This window comes from Notechis scutatus, chromosome 6, assembly GCF_049901735.1.
Source record: "Notechis scutatus isolate UNSWTSFEM ecotype Mainland chromosome 6, rNotScu1.2, whole genome shotgun sequence".
In the NCBI taxonomy this organism is placed as follows: domain Eukaryota; kingdom Metazoa; phylum Chordata; class Lepidosauria; order Squamata; family Elapidae; genus Notechis; species Notechis scutatus.
Window position 1 is genome coordinate 19,546,683 of NC_142014.1, and position 23,059 is coordinate 19,569,741.

Here is a 23,059-nt window from a genome sequence, read left to right on the forward strand (position 1 = left end):
AGGCGGAATAGGCAATTCACCTCAGACAACTTGCTGACAATTCCATGTGGCATAAATCGACTCAATAAATGTTATCTGCCACTGACAAAAAATGGAAATAATGTGAAGAAACAGTAGCAGGTAACATTTATCGAGTTATCCCATGTGGAATTGTCCTGTAGTGAGTTGGCCGTGGCAAAATGGCCGCACTGGGTTGGCTGTGGCAAGATGGCGGTGGCGAGTTGGATGTGGTGAGTTGTCCTAGACCCTCCACCAGATACTGCCATCCACTGAGACAGTCAAAAAGCTAGAAACTGGATATTTCCATGTGCAGTACAAAAAATTTAAAGCACGACACCACCAAAGCCTGGAATTTCCTATTTTGTTACCAATTTTTAAATTAAGTGCATTAAATAGGAAGACAATATAAAAATGCATTATTTATTTATTTAGACAAACTCATACACCATTTTAAATTGTATAAATTCTACCAGTAATATACTCCAGTATTTGTAACATACCTATTATTGACAACATATTAAAGAGTGATTACCTGGCTATGAGGTAATTTAGGGACAACCTCAAAATTGCTAAAAATAAGAACATAGGAATGGCCCAGCCATGCCATACAGCATTCATGTACATCTACAAATAAAAGAACAAATAAACCACATGTTATCTTTCCATGCAATTATTATGTTAAAAAGTATTAACAGCAATGGATAGGAAACTTTCATTGCAACACTACATACCTTGAATTAGATATTGAACACATTATTTTCACTATGTAAATTTGAAAGCATTCCTAATGTCATGTATTTCTTAAATTTCTATGCAGTCTCTGTTCAGAAGCTCATGGAAGCATACATGCAGTATCTTTTTAGGCATGGTTGCAGATTTCTTTAAATTAAAAAGAACCATAAAATATTTATTTGTATGACTGTTCATTAGTTTAACAAATTTATACAGTGATCTATCTCACTGAACATGATTCTGATGGTATAAAACCTATCATAACAGAAGCAATACTTAGTCAATTGAAAGGTTTTCTTTAAGAGTTACTTCTTAAAGATATATTAAGTCTGAGGCAAAGGTAGAAATAACACAGGTAGTCCTTGACTTACAACAGTTCATTTAGTGACCATTCAAAATTACAACGGCACTGAAAAAAGTGACTTATGACCTTTTTTCACACTTATAACCATTATAGCATCCCCATGGTCACATGATCAAAATTCAGATGCTTGGGAACTGATTCATATTTATGACCATTGCTGTGTTCTACGGTCATATGATCACCTTTTGCAACCTTCTGACAAGCAAAGTCAATGGGAAAGCCAGATTCACTTAACAACCGGGTTACTAGCTTAACAACTGCAATGATTCACTTAACAACTGTGGCAAGAAAAGTCGTAAAATGTTGGGATCAGTTATGACCACAAGTCAAGGACTGTCTGTATTCTATAAAGAAATATTACCTGCAGGTGAAAATACCAAACATACCTCAGCTTGATTTTTTTTAACTACAGATGTTCTGAGCTTTCCAATTAAAACTCTTGACTTACAACTAGATCACTTAGCAACTATTCAAAATTAGGATGAACCCCCCCAAAAAAAAACTACTTGTGACTGATTTTGAAGATATGATGAATTAACCCTCTCCCTTGCATTTTGGGCATCTGGCAATTGGCACACCCTTATGGCTGTTTGCAGTGTCCCATGGTTATGTGACAATTCTCAACGTTTTTTGCACAATTCTGGCATTTACTTCCAGCTTCTGATAAAAATTACCCAGTGGGTAAAATGGGTTTGCTTAACAACTGCCATGTTTGCTTAATGCTCATGGCATTTGCTTAACAACCACAAAAAATAACAAAAAAAAAAAATCTGGTCCAGTGATGTAATAACTCGACTTAAAATCGCAATTACTTCTACCTGTAATTTTGGGCTCAACTACAATTATAAATTAAGGACCACCTCAATTCACTGAATGTAGTACATCAGATTAATTGTAAGCCACGTTTTCAAAGAAATCATAAACAATTTCAAATATTGGCAGAATCGTTAGTGATTGTCATCATTTTCTTTTCTATAACAGAATTTAAATAACAGAACATTATTCTGTTAGTCAAATTGTATGTTGCTCAACTAAGAAAGAACAACTTACAATAAAGGCAATAGCAGAAGTGTAGACAGAAAACCAGTCGGATAAGGCAGAAAGATTCTTCACAAAATTTGTAACAGGTTTGGCACCTCTCTCTAGGCAGAACAGAAAATATAGATATAACTTTAACTACTTAGGCGTGTGGTTTACAGGTACAATTGAAAATGGCACAAGAAAAAGATACAAAGACTAAAAGTAGAGACAGTTAATTTTTTAAAATCAAATCAAATGTCATTCAGAATATTTTTACAGATAATCTGTGGTCACTCATTTGTATGATCTTTGTATCCACAATCTCCTCTTATTACTTTTGTATTTAAACAAAACTATCTGTGATTTTTCAAAAGTCCAGATGCTAGAAACTGAATAATCGACTGAGTTACGTCACTTCATTTATATAACTACAAATTAATATACAAAACAGCCTCCAATGAAACAGAAAAATGATAAAGGGGCTTTGCTCTTGTTATGATCCACTTCACACATGCAAATTGCCTCTTGAAATTCATAACAATGAGCATGTTCATCTGAACTTATCCCCAAATCATTCATATTAGAAGCATCCTAAATCTAATTTGTTTGCTTGTTCTGTGGCATACACAGGTCTCCTTATTTCCCCTTATCAGGTAAACTTATTCAGAGACAGAATACTAGCCCAAAATCTAAAACTTGTTAGCCTAAAACCTGACATTCCCTGCTAGTAATCCTTAACCATCATAGTACACTGCCTCTCTTAGTATAAGAGACAGCAACAGAACGTATAAATCTATCACTTGCTTGTAGTGCATATTTTAGATCTAGCCGATCTGCATTCTTACACTCAGAATGAACAAGATCTACTGAAATGTCACCCATCTGCATTTGGTATGTCATCCCATTACAGATATTATCAACAATATAAACATGGTTAAATACTTACTTAGTCTTCTCATATTTTCTGTTAGCCTGAAAGTAAAGAATAAACATAATAAGCCGCTTTGAAAATTAATGCATTTCTGTTTGCTATTAGTACATCTAATGCAGACTTGATTCTAAAATGATATGCATATGGTCTTTAAAGATAAGATAGAAAATCTTCGCAAGTTCAGAGTTAAATTAAAAATATGGAACGGTAATACACACTGTTGCTGATTACAGAAACACAAAGACACACTTACACATACGCATACATAAACAAAATGAGAGAGAAAAACAAAGAAAAATACATTTACAAAAATTAGTAGTTTTAAAATTCCATTTCATTATAAATCAAATATAAAAGTAACAATTAAGAACTATATGATATAGAATATAAGCCAATATCAAATTATGATAGAATTAAAGGTAAAGCTTCTCCTCACACATATGTGCTAGTCATTTCCAGCTTTAGGGTATATGATAGACATGCCTTTAATTAACGCTATACTGTTTGTTATCTAGTACATTGATCGAAGGGATTTTTACGTTTATCGTCTTTACATAAGCAAATAGCCTTCCAATATAATTTACCGTCTTGCACTGAGCGGCTCTTCTGTTTCCACTGTGTTTTCTTCTGGCTGAAATCTAAAGTCCTCAATATATTCTCCAAATTTATCATAAATCCACTTCTGAACTCTTGAACACACCATGTGGCTGCGTTTATCTAATAATAAAAAAACACATCACATTTTTAAGTGACTTCCAAAACTATCAGTTCAAAACTACTTACAGAAGTAAGTAATATTCTGAAGCACAACCAGAAATTCATAAGATGGCAGGATAATTAATATTAACAGAATCTATTGCTCTAAAACATCAGGAAACTAAACTTGTTCATTGGCAAAAGGGCTTGCCAGGAATTCTCATATTGGAATCGAGTTCCATCCATGTCTAAATGCACTGAATCCCAGGTACCCAAAAGGTTGGGGGCTGATGCTCTAAAGAGAGAGAAGAAAACAACAACTGAATGAAAAACTGCTGGTGACCTTCTACCACTGCACCATAGAGAGTATCTTAACTTACTGCACCTCTGTATGGTTTGCCAATTGCACAGTGGCAGATAGGAAAGCACTCCAGAGGGTCTTCTGATCATTGGTTGCCCTCTCTCCTCTTTGGAAGAGCTTTATAGCTCCCATTGCCTTAAGAAAGTTCAAAACATTCTCAAAGATCCATCTCATTCTGGGAACCCTTTTTTTGAACTATTACCATCTGGCAAACATTACAGGATAATAAAAACAAGGACAAATAGGCTGAAAAACAGCTTCTATCCCAGGGCAGTAACTCTATTGAATTATACTGTATAGTGCAATATTAATGCAATATCAGGGGTTTTCAATTCGATGTACAGAATGTGAAGCATGTGTGTTTGTGTTTATTTTCATAGTCATAATGTACACAGAACATGGTATTTAATTTCGTTGTACGAGGTTCAATGACAATAAACTAAACTAAACTAAAGTTTACATAAAAGATCATAACACAGCAATAACCATTTCAGTTGTGGCTCATATAAGTAACCAGGTGTTCCAAGTGTGAATTTAATAAAAATACTAAATAAAACAGTTTTGCAGAAGAGCTCATATGCATGAATGAGAACTCCCATAGATATTATTTCAAGTCCTCCGTTTCAAGAAATGTTGCATTCATCCATCCATTCACAAAGTAACCAATTATGAATTTAACTGCTTCTGAAAATTTGTATTTATTCATGTATTTTACAAAGAGAACTTGTTAGGTTAAAACTACTGTAAACTATTTATTTTGATTTTATTCTTGTAATATATTTATTTTGAGGCAACAACGGATGCCATCTCCTCCATAGTGTAATTCCCATCTTCAGATAACATAACAACCCCTGATAAATTTCAACAAAGAAAGGTCTGTCTTATTTATAGGATTCTTGGGGAACAGGGCCTATTTGCAGGGTAGGTTTTGGTAAAGCTTGATTGAGATAAATCAATCATTTTCTCTGCTTTTCTTTTGCAGAGGGAAGGCCTTTACAGTCGCCAATCTGATAATTTCCAGATATGACAAAACTCACATTCCATCATCCTCAAACATTTGATCAGGATCTGTTGATAGTTCTGAATCCATAATTTTCTGTAGTATATTTTTAATGAGTATTGCCAAGGAGAATATGTTATACCTGGGAATGCATAGACTTTTACACTAGAATTTTTTTTTCTTTTTTTTCTTTCCCATGTTCTGCTTGGAATAATTCTTTCTACTGGTAGTCCACGGGACAGAGAATACAATGGCTGGTTTAACTAGCTCTCAGCCTCCTTATTTTTTTTTTCTATGCTGAGCTGAGGGTATGGCTGAGTTCCTTTTGATCCTTTTCAAAAAAAAAAATTAACTAATCAAATTTAGATTTTTCTAAAAGCCAGCTTTTATTTTTATTCACTTTCAGTGTAGAAAGGGACTGCAATTTCCACATAACAGAATGCGTTAAGGCAGAGAGATGCACATTCTGCTAGATATTTCATTTATAAAACTCTACTGCTAAGCAGGGGCATTCTTGATCTGGTTGCTCTTCCGCACTCTTACAATTAAAGCCCATCTGTAATCATCAACAGTTGTAGTAATGAGCCAGGTATACCTGTTCCATTCTGTGCTTTGGGGGGCTGCTGGGTAGATGGAGGTGATTCGTCTGCTCTAAAACAGATTAAGAAAACAAGTGCAATTTAGAATACATTCATTGAACAACACAACTCAAGACCAAAAACAGAACCAAACAAAATGTCAATATTTCAAAGGAACAGAGAGAAGGGATTTCTTATCTTACAATTTCCACAAGAAAGATAAACCAAAGCAGCTGCTTTGAACAGCCAAGCTGGAGCAACATTTAAGGCGGGCTCTGTAAGACTTTGAAGGCAATGGCTGCATTTTGCCAACATATTCTGTTGCAAATGCCTCTTTTAAACAATCTCTAGATTGACTACCTATCACAAGTACGAGAATGAAATTTATTTTATTTTTAAAATGTATTTATATATCTAACTTAAGTACCCTACCCATGTCACAAACAAGCACCTCTGGGTAGTATACCACAAAATTGAAACAATAACCATCTAAAACCATTATCATTAATAATTATTTTTAAAAAATGTGAAAACTGTAAATACAGAAGTAAAACAAGGCATAATAGATGAAAGAAGGTCAATAATAATGGCGTCACCTCATTAGCTTGCCTGTCTGAATTTAATTATTTATTCTGAAATTGGGAAAGACGCTCAGGTGCATCCAAGACGCCAGGCTCATGATCGTGCATGCCTTATTCATCTTCTGAATGGATTAGTGCTTTATGGAGGCGCCCTTGAAGAACATCTGGAAGCTCCAACAAAATATAACTTGGCATGCAGGAAGTTATGGGAAGCACATCTGAATGTACTTGTGTTATACCACTGCTCTGCGAGTTGGGCCACCTCCTAATATTCTTCTGGGTGCAATTCAAAATGCTGGTTGTCACAGATACAACACTTCTTCTCACGGTGCTGGCATATCTGCAACATCACCTACCGCCTGGCTGATTCCAACTCATCCCATTAGGTCTGACAAGGAGATGCATGCTGCAGGTCCCATTAATTAAAGGATGTTGCCTTACTGAACCCCCCAAAATGGGGCTTTTCTGCTCTAGCATCTGTCCTTTGGAGCAGTGGTCGCCAACCAGTGGGCTGGGGACCACTGGTGGTCCGCGAGAAAATTTTGGTGGTCCACAGAGAAATGTTACCCCTCCCCCCAAAGCAATTAATCCAGGCTGCGCAGGGACACAAGGCTGCACTGCCCACATGGCCTGTGGGAATACAAGGCTTGCATCACTTGCATTGCAAACAACACGAGGTAGTGAGGGGAGGGGGGAAAGGTCAGAGGGGGGAACTTGCCCACTCGCCCCACGTGCCTTGCCTGGCCACCGGGCTGCTTCTTTCCACTTCTGTCGTTTTCCGCTTTTGGTTGCACGCAAGAAAAGCAGCAAAAGTCTTTCTTTCTCTCCCCAAACTCCACCAGAAATGAGTCTTTGAGACCCTGCAAGACATCCTGCTCCAAGACGCTGAGCCTGTGCAACAAGTCTCACAAAGACTCGTTTCTGGCGGAATTTGGGGGAGAGAAAGAAAGACTTCTGCTGCTTCTGCTGCTTCCCTTGCATGAAGCCAAACATCTCACTCTCTCCCCCCACACCCCGGTATCCTGCGATCTCAAATTAAAAAAAAAAGATTGGTAGGAAAATGGGGTTGGGAATTTTCCTGCAGACTTTTTGGGGGATTTTCCCAGGGTTTCTGGTCCGTGGGATTTAAAATTATGAGTTTGGTGGTCCCTGAGGTCCAAAAGGTTGGTGACCAGGGGTGGGATGCTACCGGTTCTGCCTGGTTCTAAAGAACCGGTAGCTCTGAAGAGCAGCAGACACCGAACTGGTTCTGTATTTGCTGCTGTTTGGCCCACCTGCCCGCCCAGGCTCTTACCTGTCCTTTATTTCCTGCTTTTTCAACCTCAGCTGCTTTGCGCGGCACAGCTGAGGTTGAAAAAGGAAAAAAGAGGCTTTTCAAACGCTGCGCACCTGCGCGCAGCACTTTTCAGCTGTCCAGGCGGCACAGCTTAAGGTATTTTTACACACACGCAAAACGTAGTCACTAAACCGGTAGTAACACCGGTTGAATCCCACCCCTGTTGGCGACCCCTGCTTTGAAGCACCTTTCGTCCTGAGATTGGATTGGCCCTGAACAAACTGATATTTACAAAATCAATCCCAACTCCTGAAAGACTCAGGCAGGTGGGTAAGCAGGTAGTTGGGATCTGTTTTCTAGATTGGGTTTTTACTTTGGTGGTCAGTATAAATTTTGTACATTGGGTGATTTTTGTTACTACTTTGAGTGTCTTATGTATCTTATTGTCGTCCAGAGTCATTATATCAAGATGGGCATTGTTAGATTGACTAAATAAATGAACCTTCACTGTTTCACTCTTTCAAGTTATGATACAGTTGTGTACTAGTCTTTGCAGGTTTCTCCTGGAAAGATGCAATATGCAAAAAATAATTACCCCACCCTCTTCAAATAAACATTTGAGTGATTGCAGCATGCCTGTAATGAGATACCATCTTCTTTGAAATCATGCATAGAAGTGAAGATTTCAATCAGAGAGGCACTCAAGAAAGATACTTGATTGCATTAATGATTAACGATATTAAAATATATGAACTGAAATATTTTAGGAGCAGCCCTGCCTAGCCAAGAATATATACAGTATGATTTCAAGTTATCCCAAAATTCCACACAAGATATCTCTTGTAGAATGATACCGTATCTGTTTTAACATCTTATTTTCTTGCGACTGATTTCTGTAAAGTTATTGGTGGCAATATCAAGTTAATTTGTGTTTTGACACACTGCAATTAGAATAGCATGCAACTGGCCATGAATGGTTCATGCCATACAATTTTACACAGCAGCAAAGTATAAGTTTACATTCCCAAATCCATCTCCACCTCAGAAATATCCAGGATGGAATGCCAAAGAATTAACAAACTTTTTAAAAAAATTTCTATAGCTAGCATATGTAGTGCAAAAATTAAACATGAAATCCTCGCCAATAATGTACCTGAGCATCTTAAAAGTGCCCCACAGAGTTTGAAACACCTTATATTCAGATTTTAGACATCTTAAGAGACTTACTGTCTAATATTGCTCCCCTCACAATAAGCAATGCTGAGTTTATACTATGAGGCAGTGGCGGGATTCAACTTTTTTTTACCACCGGTTCTGTGGGCGTGGCTTGGTGGCCGCCCTTTGCGTGCATGCAGAGGGTTTGATACTGACCTTCTCCTGCAATCCTGCACTCTCCCTGTGTGTTCAACAGCTGATGCGCGGCAATCCACTGTGCCACGCGAAGCAGCTGAGCTTCAAAACCAGGAAATAAAGATCAGTATAGAGCCTGGGCAGGCAGGAGGGCCCAGCAGCTGATTGTCAGAGTAAAGCAGTTCGCTCACAGATGATCCTCAGAGCTACTGTTTCAGCCAAACCAGGCCGAACCGGCAGAATACTACCACCACTGCTATGAGGAAGCCCAGTCTATCCCAAATGTTTTGGGACGTACTCACAACAGACACAGATATCCAAAACATTGGATTGTCTATTCAGAGTTTAAAAGGAATCTTGGAGAGTATACATATGGGTTTATACCTATGGTTTTATCTATATCTATTAATATATTTGAATGTGGTTAACGGTTTCAAAAGTACTTCAGTTATTTAAATACTAAAGGCCAATTTTGAGTTGTAAGGGTTGAAATGCATATTGAAAACAAGTAAAATTATCTGCTGTTCTCCAATAGCTGGCTAGGAAAATGCTAGCAATTGAGACCCGTTCTCTTTCCTCCTGTACTGAGCCAGTAGCATTGCCAAGGGAGGAGAGACGGAATCCATGCGTACCCCATATCCATACAACAAAGAAAGCATGTGTCTGGTTATTCTTTTGGAATAAATCATTAAAATACTATTACAGCATTAGCAAGTGTGTGTCTGTGTAATCAAGAGTACAGATTAGGGCTGCACATAATCTTGCAGTATTCATTCCCACAAACCAAGTCAGATGAATACATTTTAGCTTTCTTCCTTGTAGTCATCAGTCTAATTTAAAAATATTTTTATTAAGTTTCTGAGGTTCACACTTTTGATAAGAGACGGATATTAGTCATCAAGAAGCAGTGGACTACAACTTCCATCAAGCCCACCCCAGATCATATCTAATTACGGAAGACTAATCTAAAATATGTCCTGTATATAAGTGCACATAAGGTAAATAAAGGAGAATTTTTGCAGCTCGGGGTGGAAATGTCCTTGGTGCTCTCTGAGTTTACTTGTTTTCTTGCAGATATTTTATTGCCCAAACTAGATAATAAATCAGTGCTAGTCACTGTCACTATCTTCTAAAGTGTTGGCAATTCCCCCCCCTGCAAATTTCATGACTTCTCCTCTATCCCCTCATCTAAATCATTTATGAAGATTTTGAAGAGCCCTGGGCCCAAGAAAGAACTTTCAGATATCCCACTGCATGCTTCTCCCCATGTAGATTTGGTTCCATTGTTGACTACATAGTAGGTGTGGTCATATAAGAAATAACAAATACAATTACAGCCCCCAATTTGCCAGTAAGGCACTGCTAGCACTAATTATAGTTGTGTTATGTGATAAAACTTGCTTGCAGCTTGTAAACTACAAGAAGTGACAGAATGTAATTTATACCAGACAAATGGATGATCAGACTATTTCAAATCATCTAGACCCTTGTTCCCTTGGCAAAATGCCTCCCAGAAGCAGATGCTATTTTATGGCAATCCTTATGCATACTCATAGAAAAGCCGTTAAAATTCACACGATTGTATTATTTAGTATTTCTTTTCTATATTCCCATGGTAGAAAAAAGATAAGGTGGGAAGGGAAAATAGGGGGTTAGAGAAGACAAAATTTCTTGCATTCAAATCCCACTTTTTAAATAAAATATCTTACAAAGCAACACACAAAAATAAGAGGGTAGATACAAATATGTATTCATTGCTATCAGGAATAGACATTTCTCTTTTAAAACTCAAATTACGCTTTACCTTGTAGACAGATTCGTCCTTACCTTGCTTTTAGAATTTCACTGACTTTTTGTTCCAGTTCTATCCTCCTCAAGCGTTCTTTTTCTAACTCTTGTTTAAGCGTTTCAGCATTGGTTTCTTCTCTCAGCTTTCTTAGCTCCTCCTCTGTTAAAAAGGGGAGAAAAATAATCCAGGTATTATGTTTTCTCACCATAGACTTACTTGTGAAGGTTTTGTGCCAGTCTAAACAATCAAAACACCAGGCAGCTTACAATTCTCCCGTAGAATAGTTAAAGCTTCTTTTTTTTAAAAAAAGAAAAATAAATCACAATATATCTTAACAAAATCAATCACACAGCAGGAATCCTCACTGCTACACCTGTGGATCTACAACATTCTGGCGTAAATTCCTTTGGGACTATCGAAGATAGTAGAAAATCCTTTGTAAGAGCCAAGCCACTGCTCTTCCACCTTATAGGGATAGAATCAACTTTCACATGAATCACTGAATTAAAAATGAATCACAACAACATACTCTCACACACTGCATTCAGGAAAAGGATGAAACTCTGGATTTCACAACTCTATTATTAGGCATCTATAGCATTTCAGGAGAACAACATTATTGTTTGTCACACAGACAACATGGCTGCATAATCCATATCACCTACCCATGTTCTGCATCAATTCCAGTACACCAGACTGCCTCCTTGGATTACAACATGAGTAAAACTACACCTAGGTTGTCATTTTAACAACAGAAGCAATTCGTGAGTGATTCTTGGTCATCTTAAGGAAACCCACAACTCAGGGTTAAATTACTTGCTTTCCTTCCAGAAGGATTAATCTCTGCCCTCTTGAGGAAATGAACGAATCAATAAATGAATATTTAAATAAATATTTAAATGAATATTTAAATAAATAAATGAACAGGAAGTAGAAGGAGATCTATGTAATATTCTGGATTATTGTTGCCAATCACAATAGTCAATATTGGGTGAGAGGTGTTAACAAGTTGTCATTCATATGGAGACTAAAGTAACTGCTGAAACTATGCATCAGGTCAGAAACAGTAGTACTTTAAAACTATAGAGCCAATTATTAATGGTGGCTTCCTATTTTACAACAGAGGGTAAAAATAGGGTGATCTGAATGAAACAAGTAACTTGGAGTTCCATTAATAGGAATAATAGCTCTTACACTCCTAAAGCTTGGCTTACACTGAAGACACTACACATAACGTCAACAAACTGAATCACTGTATTCAGCTTTTAAAGGCTAGCTGGCTGGATTACAGTTACCTTTGATTACTGTCAAAGTAGCCATTGTTTTTGTGCCAAATGGCATCATCTATAGGTGTGTTTTTTTTAACCTGAGTTAACAACGTTAAAACCTGGGAAAACGTCACATTACCATCATGTAATATTTAATCATTTACCAAATTTGTAAGGCCTATTGCAATATGAACATTGTCCCACAGGATTGATGCTACAGCAGAAGAGGCTCAAATAAAAATTGTTTTATCAAATAAAAATTGTTTCATCAAATAAAAATTGTTTTAAGGAATGGGATTCGGAGTGTGCCAATTCTGTTGGATCACACTGATGGATGGGTGGATACTATGGGAGACATACAGTCCCCCCAAGAAAGGTAGTCCTTGACTTACAACCACAACAGAGCCCAACATTTATGTTGCTAATTGAGAAATGTGTTAAGTGAGTTTGCCCCGTTTGACGACTTTTCTTGCCACATTTGTTAAGCGAATCAGTGCAGTTGTTAAATTAGTAACCCGGCTGTTAAGTGAATCTGGCTTCCCCCATTGACTTGGCTTATCAGAAGGTCGCAAAAGGGGATCACATGACTGCAACAGTCATAAATATGAACCAGGTGTCAAGCACCTGAATGTAAATCACATGACCATGGAGATGCTGCAACGGTCGTTAAGTGTGAAAAGGGGTTATACACAGCGGTGGTATTCGACCGGTTTGGCCCGGTTCTGGCGAGCCGGTAGGAGCAATGAGCAGCGGAGACCGAACCAATTATCTCTGACACTCTGCTATTGGGCCCGCCCACCCACCTGGGCTCCCATACTCACTTTTATCCACTGAATTTGAAGCGCAGCTGCTTTGCGCAGCACAGAAGAGTGCCGCGCAGCAGCTGCTGAAGTGACCGGCATCGTGCAGGCTTGCAGGAGGCGAGTTAGAACCCCTGTGTGCCTGCGCAAACACCTCTGCGCCTATGCAAAGTGTACGTTTGGCATGCACATGCACGCAAAGTGCGTGCACACACGCAAAGCACACTTATCAAGCCACGCCCACCAAACCGGTAGCAACAATATTTGAATCCTACCACTGGTTATATGCAACTTTTTTCAGTGCCGTTGTAACTTTGGATGGTCATTAAGTGAACTGTTGTAAGTCGAGGACTATCTATAGTTGGGCCTTTGTGTAATATTAATATTAATAGTACAAGAAAAGCTTCCAGGCAGAATTGTTTATCTCAGTGTTACAGATTAGGAATATGATATATTTCACGTGCAATTGGTATCTTCTGATTGCATAAGAAAGGTTCAACACGTTTTAAGCAATAGCTGATATTAGATCAAGAAAACCTGACCCAGAGCTAACAATAAAGGGGACATCTATAGCACATATTCCAGAATTATTGGGTATACACTAACAAGAGGAACAGATAAATAAAATCTATTTAAAAAGCATGATTGCAGTTACATAAGCAATTGTGACATCATTTACTCCCTTCTATTAAAAAAAAATGTTGCTTGCCCCGAGTTTCAAATGACAGTGTGGCATCAGAATAAAGATCTTAGAACTAGGATATGCCTAGGATGATTCAGAAAGAGCCTGAACTAGTTTCTGCCATTTACCACCTGCATTTTATAAGCTTAGTAGCTGAGCAAACAATTCTTAAAAGGTCATTAAAATAACATGAAGGCAAAAGGACAAGGATACTTCTCATTAAGCACAGCTTGTGTAATTCACTGACCTATGATTTTCTACATCTCTGATGTGGTAAAAGCACAATTTGTAAACAGGTTGGCAATCTAAGATAATTCAGAAACATACCATGGAGCACAGAGGGATTCTCTCTGTAAAAGCAGTTCATTATTGTGGCGTGAATTGTCCTTTTAGCAAGAAGTCTTAATCGGGCGCTGTTCAGATATTCCTTTGTTCTATAGGAGACCCAGGCAAAGACATTTGGCAATGAAAAAGAATTGGCGTGCAATGCATTTCAGATAGGGGATATCATCACGGATGAGTACTCTGGAGCAGTTTTATTCTTTCCATCTACGAGGAGTGCTAGAAATGAATTAAGTAAACAGTCTCAGGACTCTGTCCATCCATCCCCCAGCAGAATGACTGCCCAAAAACACAGTGGAACCAAATCTCATGCAGCAAGAAAGGCCAACAAAAGGAAATTTAAGTTTCAAAATGGGTTGGTTCCAGCTGGGAACTGTAAAGGAAAAAAAAGAAACTCTGGGGTGTGGGGGAAATCCTCATTACAGATGGACAGCAGCTCAAAATAAGGCTGGACTCGTCCATCTAATGTCCCTCCTGCTTTCCTCATTGTCACATGATGCAGAATGGAGCAAGTGCAGGATTTCCTGGGCTTCCCACATAATTAATTCCTTCCTTCCTTCCTTCCCTCCTTCCCTTTTCTACTTCTATTATTTACATAACATGTATCCACCCATTCTACCTTGTCCCTGACTGATACACACCTACACAGAGGCAATAATTAGTAAACATACCAGTCCTTGAGGAAAAAAATGTGCACACACACGCTATGTATTGCTTTACTAACACAGATGCATCTATGGTGGTGGCAGATAAAGAGGTGAGAAATAATTCCAGAAGCCATGTCTGGCATGCTTGCCCTGCCTTGTTATTCTTTCCAACCCAATGGAATTTTGCAAAGAAATTATGTAAGGGAGGCCAGGACTCTGTCAGCAAATAGCTCTGAAATCTAACAGAGCAGGATCAGAAATATGCCAGATTTGACTAGGAGCTACAGATAAAAAATCTCTCTGTGACTTGAAATGCGGGCAATTGTTCTGTTCCTAAAGCCCTCTGTTCTTTCTCTGGTGCCCGGAGAAGAAAAGGACTCCTCACATCATATGGTGCACATTTTTCCAATCTCATTTACCAGCTATATCTACATAGAACTGGGTCTTGTGAAACTGCATTATTTGACTCAGGGTTCAATGCGAAGTTGCAAGCTGGAATAAATTTCCAACGCTAGGCCTCAAAGTTCTCAGTTCAGGATATAAAAAGACAGAATCGTGTACAAGTAGTCCTCAACCACAATTCAAACCAGAATCTCGGTTGCTGAGTGAAGCTTGTCAAGATGTCACGTGATTGCCCATGTGACCGCTTTGCTCAACAACCACAATCCCAGAACTTCAGTTGCAGCCATTAAGCAAACTTGTGGATTATTAAGCAGGCAAAGTCTTGGGTAAAGAGCGTGGGGTGTCAGGAGCAGGGGTGGCATTCAGCCGGTTTGGACCGGTTCAAGCGAACCGGATATTAAATTTACACCTAGTTCACCGAACTGGTACATGAACCGACCGACTGGCCCCGCCCGCCCCTCCCTGCCCCTCCCAGGAATGTCCACGTGGCCTATTTTGAATGCTGGTAAGTGCAGAGTCCACATGGGGGCTCTCAGAGGGCAAAAAAATGGGCCTTCCAGAAGTCCAAAAACAGCTTCCGGGGGGCCTCTGGACCCAGGGGGGAGGCCGTTTTCACCTTCCCAGAGGCTTGAGGGAAGCCTCCGGACCCTGGGGAAGACGAAAACGACCTTCCTGGAAGTTCCGGTAGGCCACGCCCACCATGGCCACGCCCACCCAGCAACCAGGCAGCGAACCGGTTGCTGGGATTTTTGAATCCCACCCCTGGTAGGGAGAGGTCAGAAGCTGAAAATCCTTCCTGGCAAAATCCAAATGGATTTTCACCTTGGCCTCCTCCCCACCTGTCTGAATCATCCCATGCTGCTTGCTTTACTGTGCCGCCTCTCTGCTCTCTGCATGGATTTTTGCTTCTTCTCCATTCTGGGGGCTGGATGACAGTGCTGCCTGCCAAATGATTTCCGCTCCCCTCAGTGCACTGAAGGGAATTCTTTCACAGGATACAGGAATGGAACTAAAATCCCCTGCTCCATTTCTGCACCCTGGTAAAGGGTTTCAGCAGCCCTCAGCAGGCTGCTCTTTCCGCTAGCCATAGAGATGAGAGGGAGCCACTCTAGCAGGTGGCAGTAGCTTGCAACCTTCCTTCCATGGCTTCGTCGCTGACTTTCTGAGGAAGCCAGCAGAGAAGATGGCAAATGGTGATCACATGGTCATGAGGCACTAGGCAATGGGTGCAAACAAGTTGCCAAGCACCCAGATCAGGATCACATATCCATGGGGTGGTTTGTAAGATTGCCATACTTCTGGACCATTGTTAAATGAGCAGTCATAAATTGAGGCCTACCTGTAGAAAGGGTTTAGAAGAAAATGATTGTTTAAAGTTTCAAACTAATATGAGAAAGAAACTAATTGAGCATCATTTAGTAAAACCCAGACCTAGATTTGAATGTTAATCTTTTGTGAATTGCAATCTGAAATAATCAATTTCTCCTGGATTAGTATATAAATTTGATTTATACACAATTTATGTACTTCGCTAAGCCTTAAGAACCAGTTTTGGTTCAAAACATATTTTTAAAGTATACTTTATTTTAAAAGAAGCTATTTTAAACATGCATTCCATAAAATGATTTTGTTCTGAATTTTTTTTAAAATAAGATTTTAAAAATTGAACACTAGAGGGAACTGAAGATTATAATTAAGGGGAAAAAGCATATAAACTTAACTTACAAGTCTAGAATGGAGCAAAATATTCTAACATCGGGCATAATGAAGCATATTTTTTGAAAAATGGACTCAGAAATTAATAGTATCAACAGAGACATCTGTCTCTATGAAGAAACTGGGTCTAAAAAATGTTATGGAAGGGGAACAAATTTTACTTGCCAGGATTGAGGCTGAGTTGAAAGTGCATTTACAAATGGCTACAGGAATGACACGAAAAAAGATTAGTTACACTGAACATAAAAAGGAAACTGACTGAAGTCTTAATAATTAGAAGAGCTATGAATACCGTAAACAAAGAGCATCAGATTTTCCTATACTTGATTTACAAAAGAGGCTTATTAAAGTTTTGAACAATTTCATGAGAACAGTCAAAGAAAAAACTGAAAAGAAATCAAGTACTGTGACATTTGAATTAATCTAGATTGATAGAAGTAAAAGGAAGGAATATAAAGTTAGTTTATTTGAGAAAAACACAGAACACAGAATACTAGAGTTGGAAAGGACCTTGGAGGGGAGGGGAGGGGAGGGGAGGAAGGAAGGGGAGGAAGGAAGGAAGGAAGGAAGGAAGGAAGGAAGGAAGGAAGGAAGGAAGGAAGGAAGGAAGGAAGGAAGGAAGGAAGGAAGGAAGGAAGGAAGGAAGGAAGGAAGGAAGGAATCTAGCAGGGCTTCCAAGGAAGAGACATGTTTTATTTAGCATTTGCTATTCTTATTTTGATTAGGGCATGCTGGGTAAAAGCGTAATACCATCTTTAGTTTCTAGAAAATGGTCCAACGCATTCAAATATTTTGCTAGTAAACTGTTTATTAGCTTCAAGCAGAAGGGCACAGTAGAGTACTGTAATTATAACAGTATCCTAGCTCTGTAGCAGAACTCTAGTTGGTAAGGTGCCAGGCATTAGAGAGCCAACGAGGTAATGTAGGTCAGCAAAGCCAGATCACTATTTGAGATGATTAGCTGTCAACTGATCTATTGAAAGTGGCCTCAGCAGACATTAAAAAAAAACAACCCATCCAGGATTCAATCTGAACAGAGTGAGCTGTAGGAGAGGGAACATTAAGAACTGCGTGAGCTGGCTTAGAGAGGGAATATAGATGACTTGTGTCAATGTCTGGGAGATGGACAATTCCCAAAGAGTATGCAATTTGTTTACTCTTATCACACATAATTAGGGAACTGAAAAGGGAATCGGGAGATTATTTTATCTGAGCCTGTGTTCTCATGCTGGATTTTCTTTAGTACAGAGTATAATAGTTCAGCATTCCACACAGCCATCCTACCTTTGCATAATTCTTTTTCATTCCACAAACATTCTTGTAACAGCCCACTAATTAAAAGTAACGCCCATAAGCACATATCCAAGGCAGGAGACGTATTCCATTCCCAACAAATGGTTGTCCAATCATTTTTTGAAAACCTCAAGCAATACAGCACCCCATAATTTCAGGAAGCAAGCTTCTTTCATTGTAATTGTTCTTAGTGTCAGGGAATTTCTCCTTAGTTCCAGGTTGGATATCCCTTTAATAATCTTCCACCCATTACTTTTTGTTCCAATCTTCATTTAATTTAATCACAGCCTTCGTTTCATTTAATTTTTTCAATTATTGAGGCTGCCCGCTTCCACAACTCTAGTAGCTTACAATTAAAAAGAAAATGAAAAAGAAACACATGTCTCAAAAAGTGTAAAAGAAGCAAATAAAACTGTAAGTTCAATGTGGAACGAACTTAAATTCGTTCCATGTGGAAACAACTTCAACAACTTTGTGAGGTAAATAATTCTTCCTACAGATGGAGATCAATCCTGACAGGAGCTCAAGGTTGACTCAGACTTCTATCCTCCCAAGGTCAATAAAATGAGGACCCAGATTGTTGGGGGAAATATGCTACCACTGTAAACCGCTTAGAGACGGCTGTAAAGCACTATGAAGTAGTATATAAGTCTAGGTGCTATTGCTACTGCTATTGGATTTGATTTTTTATTGCTTTATACTGTTCTGCCTCCAAAGGAATGCAGTGCATTGCACCAACGGGATAATAAAAATGCTTTCAATAAACTGTTTCTGCAACCAGAATATACAATTAAAATAAAAAGTTATTTTTAAAAGGCAGTTGAAAAGACTAATCCTAGAGAAGCTGTCACCCTGCTGGGTGAACAAACACATTTGTCATTTAAAACAAGGCAGCGTGGGAGCTAGTTGCGCATCCTCCACGAACTAGCCATCTCAAAACCAACTGAGTTTTCTCAAGAGCACTTGGAGAAACTTTTCAGTATGAGGCTACTCCTTCAATCTATATCAAGGTAGGTATTTCCAAGCATCTTGAACGCAACTGATTTCTCCCAAATGGCACAATCTTTTCCTCTTGTACATCTAATGTATATATGGGTAATGAATGTATGGGTGACCTTGGGCATCCTAGGCACTGCTGCCTTGGAAACAATCAAAGAGAAGGCACAGGAGACTCCTGGGGTTTAACTGTCAGAGAAAGAAACTTAGGAAGGACTCGCCATAATAAATCAAGTGGTTAAAAGCAATAGAAGGAAATTTGTACCTTCAGACTTGCAGGTCTAATAGATATAAAGCAAAGAATCATTGGGTTAGAAGAGATTCAGGAGCTTTCTGGCTGGGGAATTCTGGGAGTTGAAGTCCTTCAGGCTTAAAGTTGCCACGTTTGGGGACCTCTGTTCTAGTCCAACCATGTGATTCAAGGCAGAACATCTTATAACATCCCAGTCAAATTATGGTCCAATCTTTTCTTGAAAACCTCCAGTGATAGAGCACCCACAACTCCAGGAGGCAAGCTGTTTCATTAATTAATTGTTCTCAATGTTAGGAAATTTATCCCTAGTTCTGGATTAGATCTCTTTTTAATGGTCTTATATTGTGGTGACAAGAACTGGACACAATATTCCAAGTGTGGCCTCACTAGTGCATTAAGATTGCACTGGCTTTTTTGATAGCTGCTGCACACTGCTGGCTCATACTTGGTCCACTAGGATATCTAGAGACCTCTCTCAGTTACTACTATTAAGCCAGGAAGCACCTATTCTATATCTAGTGTTTGGCGTTCCTGCCTAAATACACCACTGAACTGCATTTTGTTGGATAGGATCCAACCCTCAAGTCTATCAAGATCCTTCTGACGCTTGAGTTTATCTTCCAAAATGTTAGCAATTCCCCAGTTTGGTGTCATCTACAAATTTTATGAGTTTCTTTTCTATCCCTTAATTTAGATAACTTGTGAAGATGTTGAAGAGCCCTGGGCCCAAGACAGAACCATGAGGCACTGAATGCTCCCCATTATATAGTTGTAGTTCCATTGAGGACTGTGTGTTGGATGTGATTGGTCAGCCAACTGAAAATCCATTTGGAGGTGGTACTGTCTGTCCCACATTGTTATATCTTACCAAGAATTAAGCCGTGGTCTACTTTGTCAAATATCTTACTGAAGTCCAAGTATACTAGGTTTACAGCATTTCCCCGGTCTACTAATTTAGTCACTTTATCAAAGAAGACAATAAGATTTGTATGACAAGTTCTGTTTTTTAATAAACCCATGCTGGCTTCTAGGAATTGCCTTGTTCAGGTACTTACAAACCTGTTACTTAGTTACCTTTTCCAGGATTTCTCCAGGTATTAATGTCAAGCTGATTGATCTATAATTTCCTGGATCTATTTTTCCCCTTGTTGTAAACTGGAACCACATTAGCTCTTTTCTAATCTTCTGGTAGTTCCCCTGTGCTATAGGAGCTTTGAAAAATTACATTCAATGGTTCCGAAATTATATCTTCCAGGTCCTTTGGATCAAATGATTTCTACTCATCCAGGGTAGATAATGGATATATTTCTTTTACCTTAAAATAGCATGAGTTCATCCAGTTTCCTGTCTGGTTTACTTGGGAGACCTGATGTGACTCATGCAAGTCTGAAGGTCATAAGCATGGATTTGAACTTGATGGCCCATATAAGCCCATCCTATTTTACAATTCATTACATTTTATTCCCATCATATGATAACTTAGTTTGCAACTTGTGGCAGGTTCTAAAAGCTTTATCAGCATACAATACCCAGACAACTGTTTGGATTCAACTGTCTATAAACATCTTGCTTGAACCAAGTCAGCTCTAGCAAGAGGAGACTCAAAATTTATAAAATATTCAAAATCTTGAGAAGTCATCCTCTTCCAAATCTGCAATAACTCAAGTGAGATAAGAACTGAGAATACCCATGGGAGTACAGAGCATGAATCATTTGGGAAGCTGAAAGCAATGAACCCAAGTATCACAATTTATCGGCTGAATAATACTCTGACCCAGACCTGGACCTTATACATCCCATGGGCCACATCCTGCCTGCAGGTTGTCCCAGGCCAGCATGCAGCATTAGGTGGGGCATCAGCAATAGAGGCTAGGGAAGGCAGTGCAGGATTGGAGTGGGGCAACAGCAGCCCTTCACAGGAGTTCCAATTTCTCATGTGAGCCCCTAGGAAAAATTAATTACCTAGCCCTTCTTTATCCTCTAACCTAGCCATGGACTACAGGTAGTCCTCAACTTACAACAGATTATTTGTCAGAGCTGAAAAAAGTGACTTAAGTCATTGCCCAGAAGATCATTGGTTGCCCTCTCCCCTCTTTGGAAGAGCTTTATAGCTCCCGCTGCCTTGAGAAAGTTCAAAATATTCTCAAAGATCCATCTCATCCTGGGAACCCTTTTTTTCCCCCCCACACTTATGACTGCTGCAGCATCTCTATGGTCACATGATTGACATTTGGATGCTTGACAACTGACTCACATTTATGACAGTTGCAATGTCTTGGGGTCATGTGATCCCTTTTTGCAACCTTCCGACAAGCAAAATCAATTGAGAAGCCAGATTCACTTAACAACCAACGTTACTAATTTAACAAATGCAGTGTTCCGCTTAACAAATGCGGCCAGAAAAGCCATAAAATGGGATAAAGCTCACTAAACAAATTTCTCACTTAGCAACATAAATTCTGGGCTCAATTGTGGTCTTAGGTCAAGAAGTATCTGTGTTACTTTCTTCACAATGTTTCCTAAAATTCTGATACAAAGCAGTCTTCAAGGTTCCATATTTGGTAATATTTGGTTGTCTCACAAAAAAATGGTGTGTGTTAGATTAAGTGCCCCTGTAGCCCTTTATAAAGAATAAAGTAGATGAGTTTGTTGGAGATGAACTACAACAAGGAAGAGGAAGTATAGCACAGTGAGACTTGCAAGATTGATGTCAGCTCTGCTGTGTAGACCAAGAAATCAGCTCCAGGCAAAATTGAAGGTGGCCCAGCAGAGATTATACTACCTGGGACTTCTCAGGAAACAACACCTGAATGAAAAACTGCTGGTGACCTTCTACCGCTGCACCATAGAGAGTATCTTAACTTACTACACCTGTGTATGATTTGCCAATTGCACAGTGGCAGATAGGAAAGCACTCCAGAGGGTTAACATCATTGCTCAGAAGATCATTGGTTGTCCTCTCCCACCTTTGGAAAAACTTTATAGCTCCCGCTGCCTTAAGAAAGTTCAAAACATTCTTAAAGATCCATCTCATCCTGGGAACCCTTTTTTTTAACTATTACCATCTGGCAGATGGTACAGAATAATAAAAACAAGGACAAGGAATAGGCTGAAAAACAGCTTCTATCGCAGGGCACTAACTCTATTGAATTCTACTGTATAGTGCAATATTAATGCAATATCGGGTTTTCAATTCAATCGTATAGAACAAGGCTCTTCAAACTTGGCAAGTTTAAGACTTGTGGACTTCAACTCCCAGAATTCCTGAGCTAACGTGACTGGAAGAGGAATTCTGGGAGGTGAAGTCCACAAGTCTTAAACTTGCCAACTTTGAAGACCCCTGGACTATAGAATGTGAAGGATGTGTGTTTGTGTTTTATTTTTATAATTATAATGTACACTGAAGATGGCATTTAATTTCATTGTATGAGGTGCCATGACAATAAACTAAACTAAACTATGGTAACTGAATTTTCCAAGTTTGATTGTGCTTTACCTCCTCCTCCTTCTTATAATTATAGTGCCTTAAAAAACCTGTCTTAGCTGCATTATATGCTGCATTATATGAATTATATGGCTGTTCTGCACTTAAAAAATGTTTTATCCCTCGTCACTCTGGCAATGGAGCTCCTATATTCAGCCAAAATCTCCCTTATGTTTAAATAGACAGCAACTGCCTAGATTTCTCTACCAGCAATATACATATTGTAATGGGCAGTAAGAATAACCTTGAAGAACAGAATGAAAAGCTGCAACCAGGGAAATGGACAAAAAAAATCTGAGTCCAATACTGAAATGTTAATTTGAGAAAACAGACTGAACTGTTCACCCTAGTTCTCTTGAAAATAAAAGGAAGGAAGAGGAAGCCCATTGAGAATTGCAAAATTCTGTTACTACAACTTTGCAATAAAAATTAATATTTAGTTAATATTAACATTCATAACTTTGGTTTCCTAGCCTGGTCTACCTCAAAGGGAAGAAG

General features: G+C 38.9%; 1 protein-coding gene across 2 annotated transcripts in view; it reads right to left on the reverse strand.

The window, feature by feature from the left end:
* Positions 1 to 23,059, reverse strand: part of GRAMD4 (GRAM domain containing 4) — a 92,571-nt gene that overhangs the window by 23,038 nt on the left and 46,474 nt on the right. For both annotated transcript variants that reach the window (XM_026677654.2, XM_087969431.1), the window contains exons 4-9: positions 10,717 to 10,837; positions 5,700 to 5,755; positions 3,632 to 3,764; positions 3,063 to 3,088; positions 2,147 to 2,238; positions 533 to 624 (exon numbers count right to left, since the gene is read on the reverse strand). In XM_026677654.2, the coding sequence (XP_026533439.1) occupies positions 533 to 624; positions 2,147 to 2,238; positions 3,063 to 3,088; positions 3,632 to 3,764; positions 5,700 to 5,755; positions 10,717 to 10,837 (520 nt within the window). The remainder of the gene's footprint in view (positions 1 to 532; positions 625 to 2,146; positions 2,239 to 3,062; positions 3,089 to 3,631; positions 3,765 to 5,699; positions 5,756 to 10,716; positions 10,838 to 23,059) is intronic.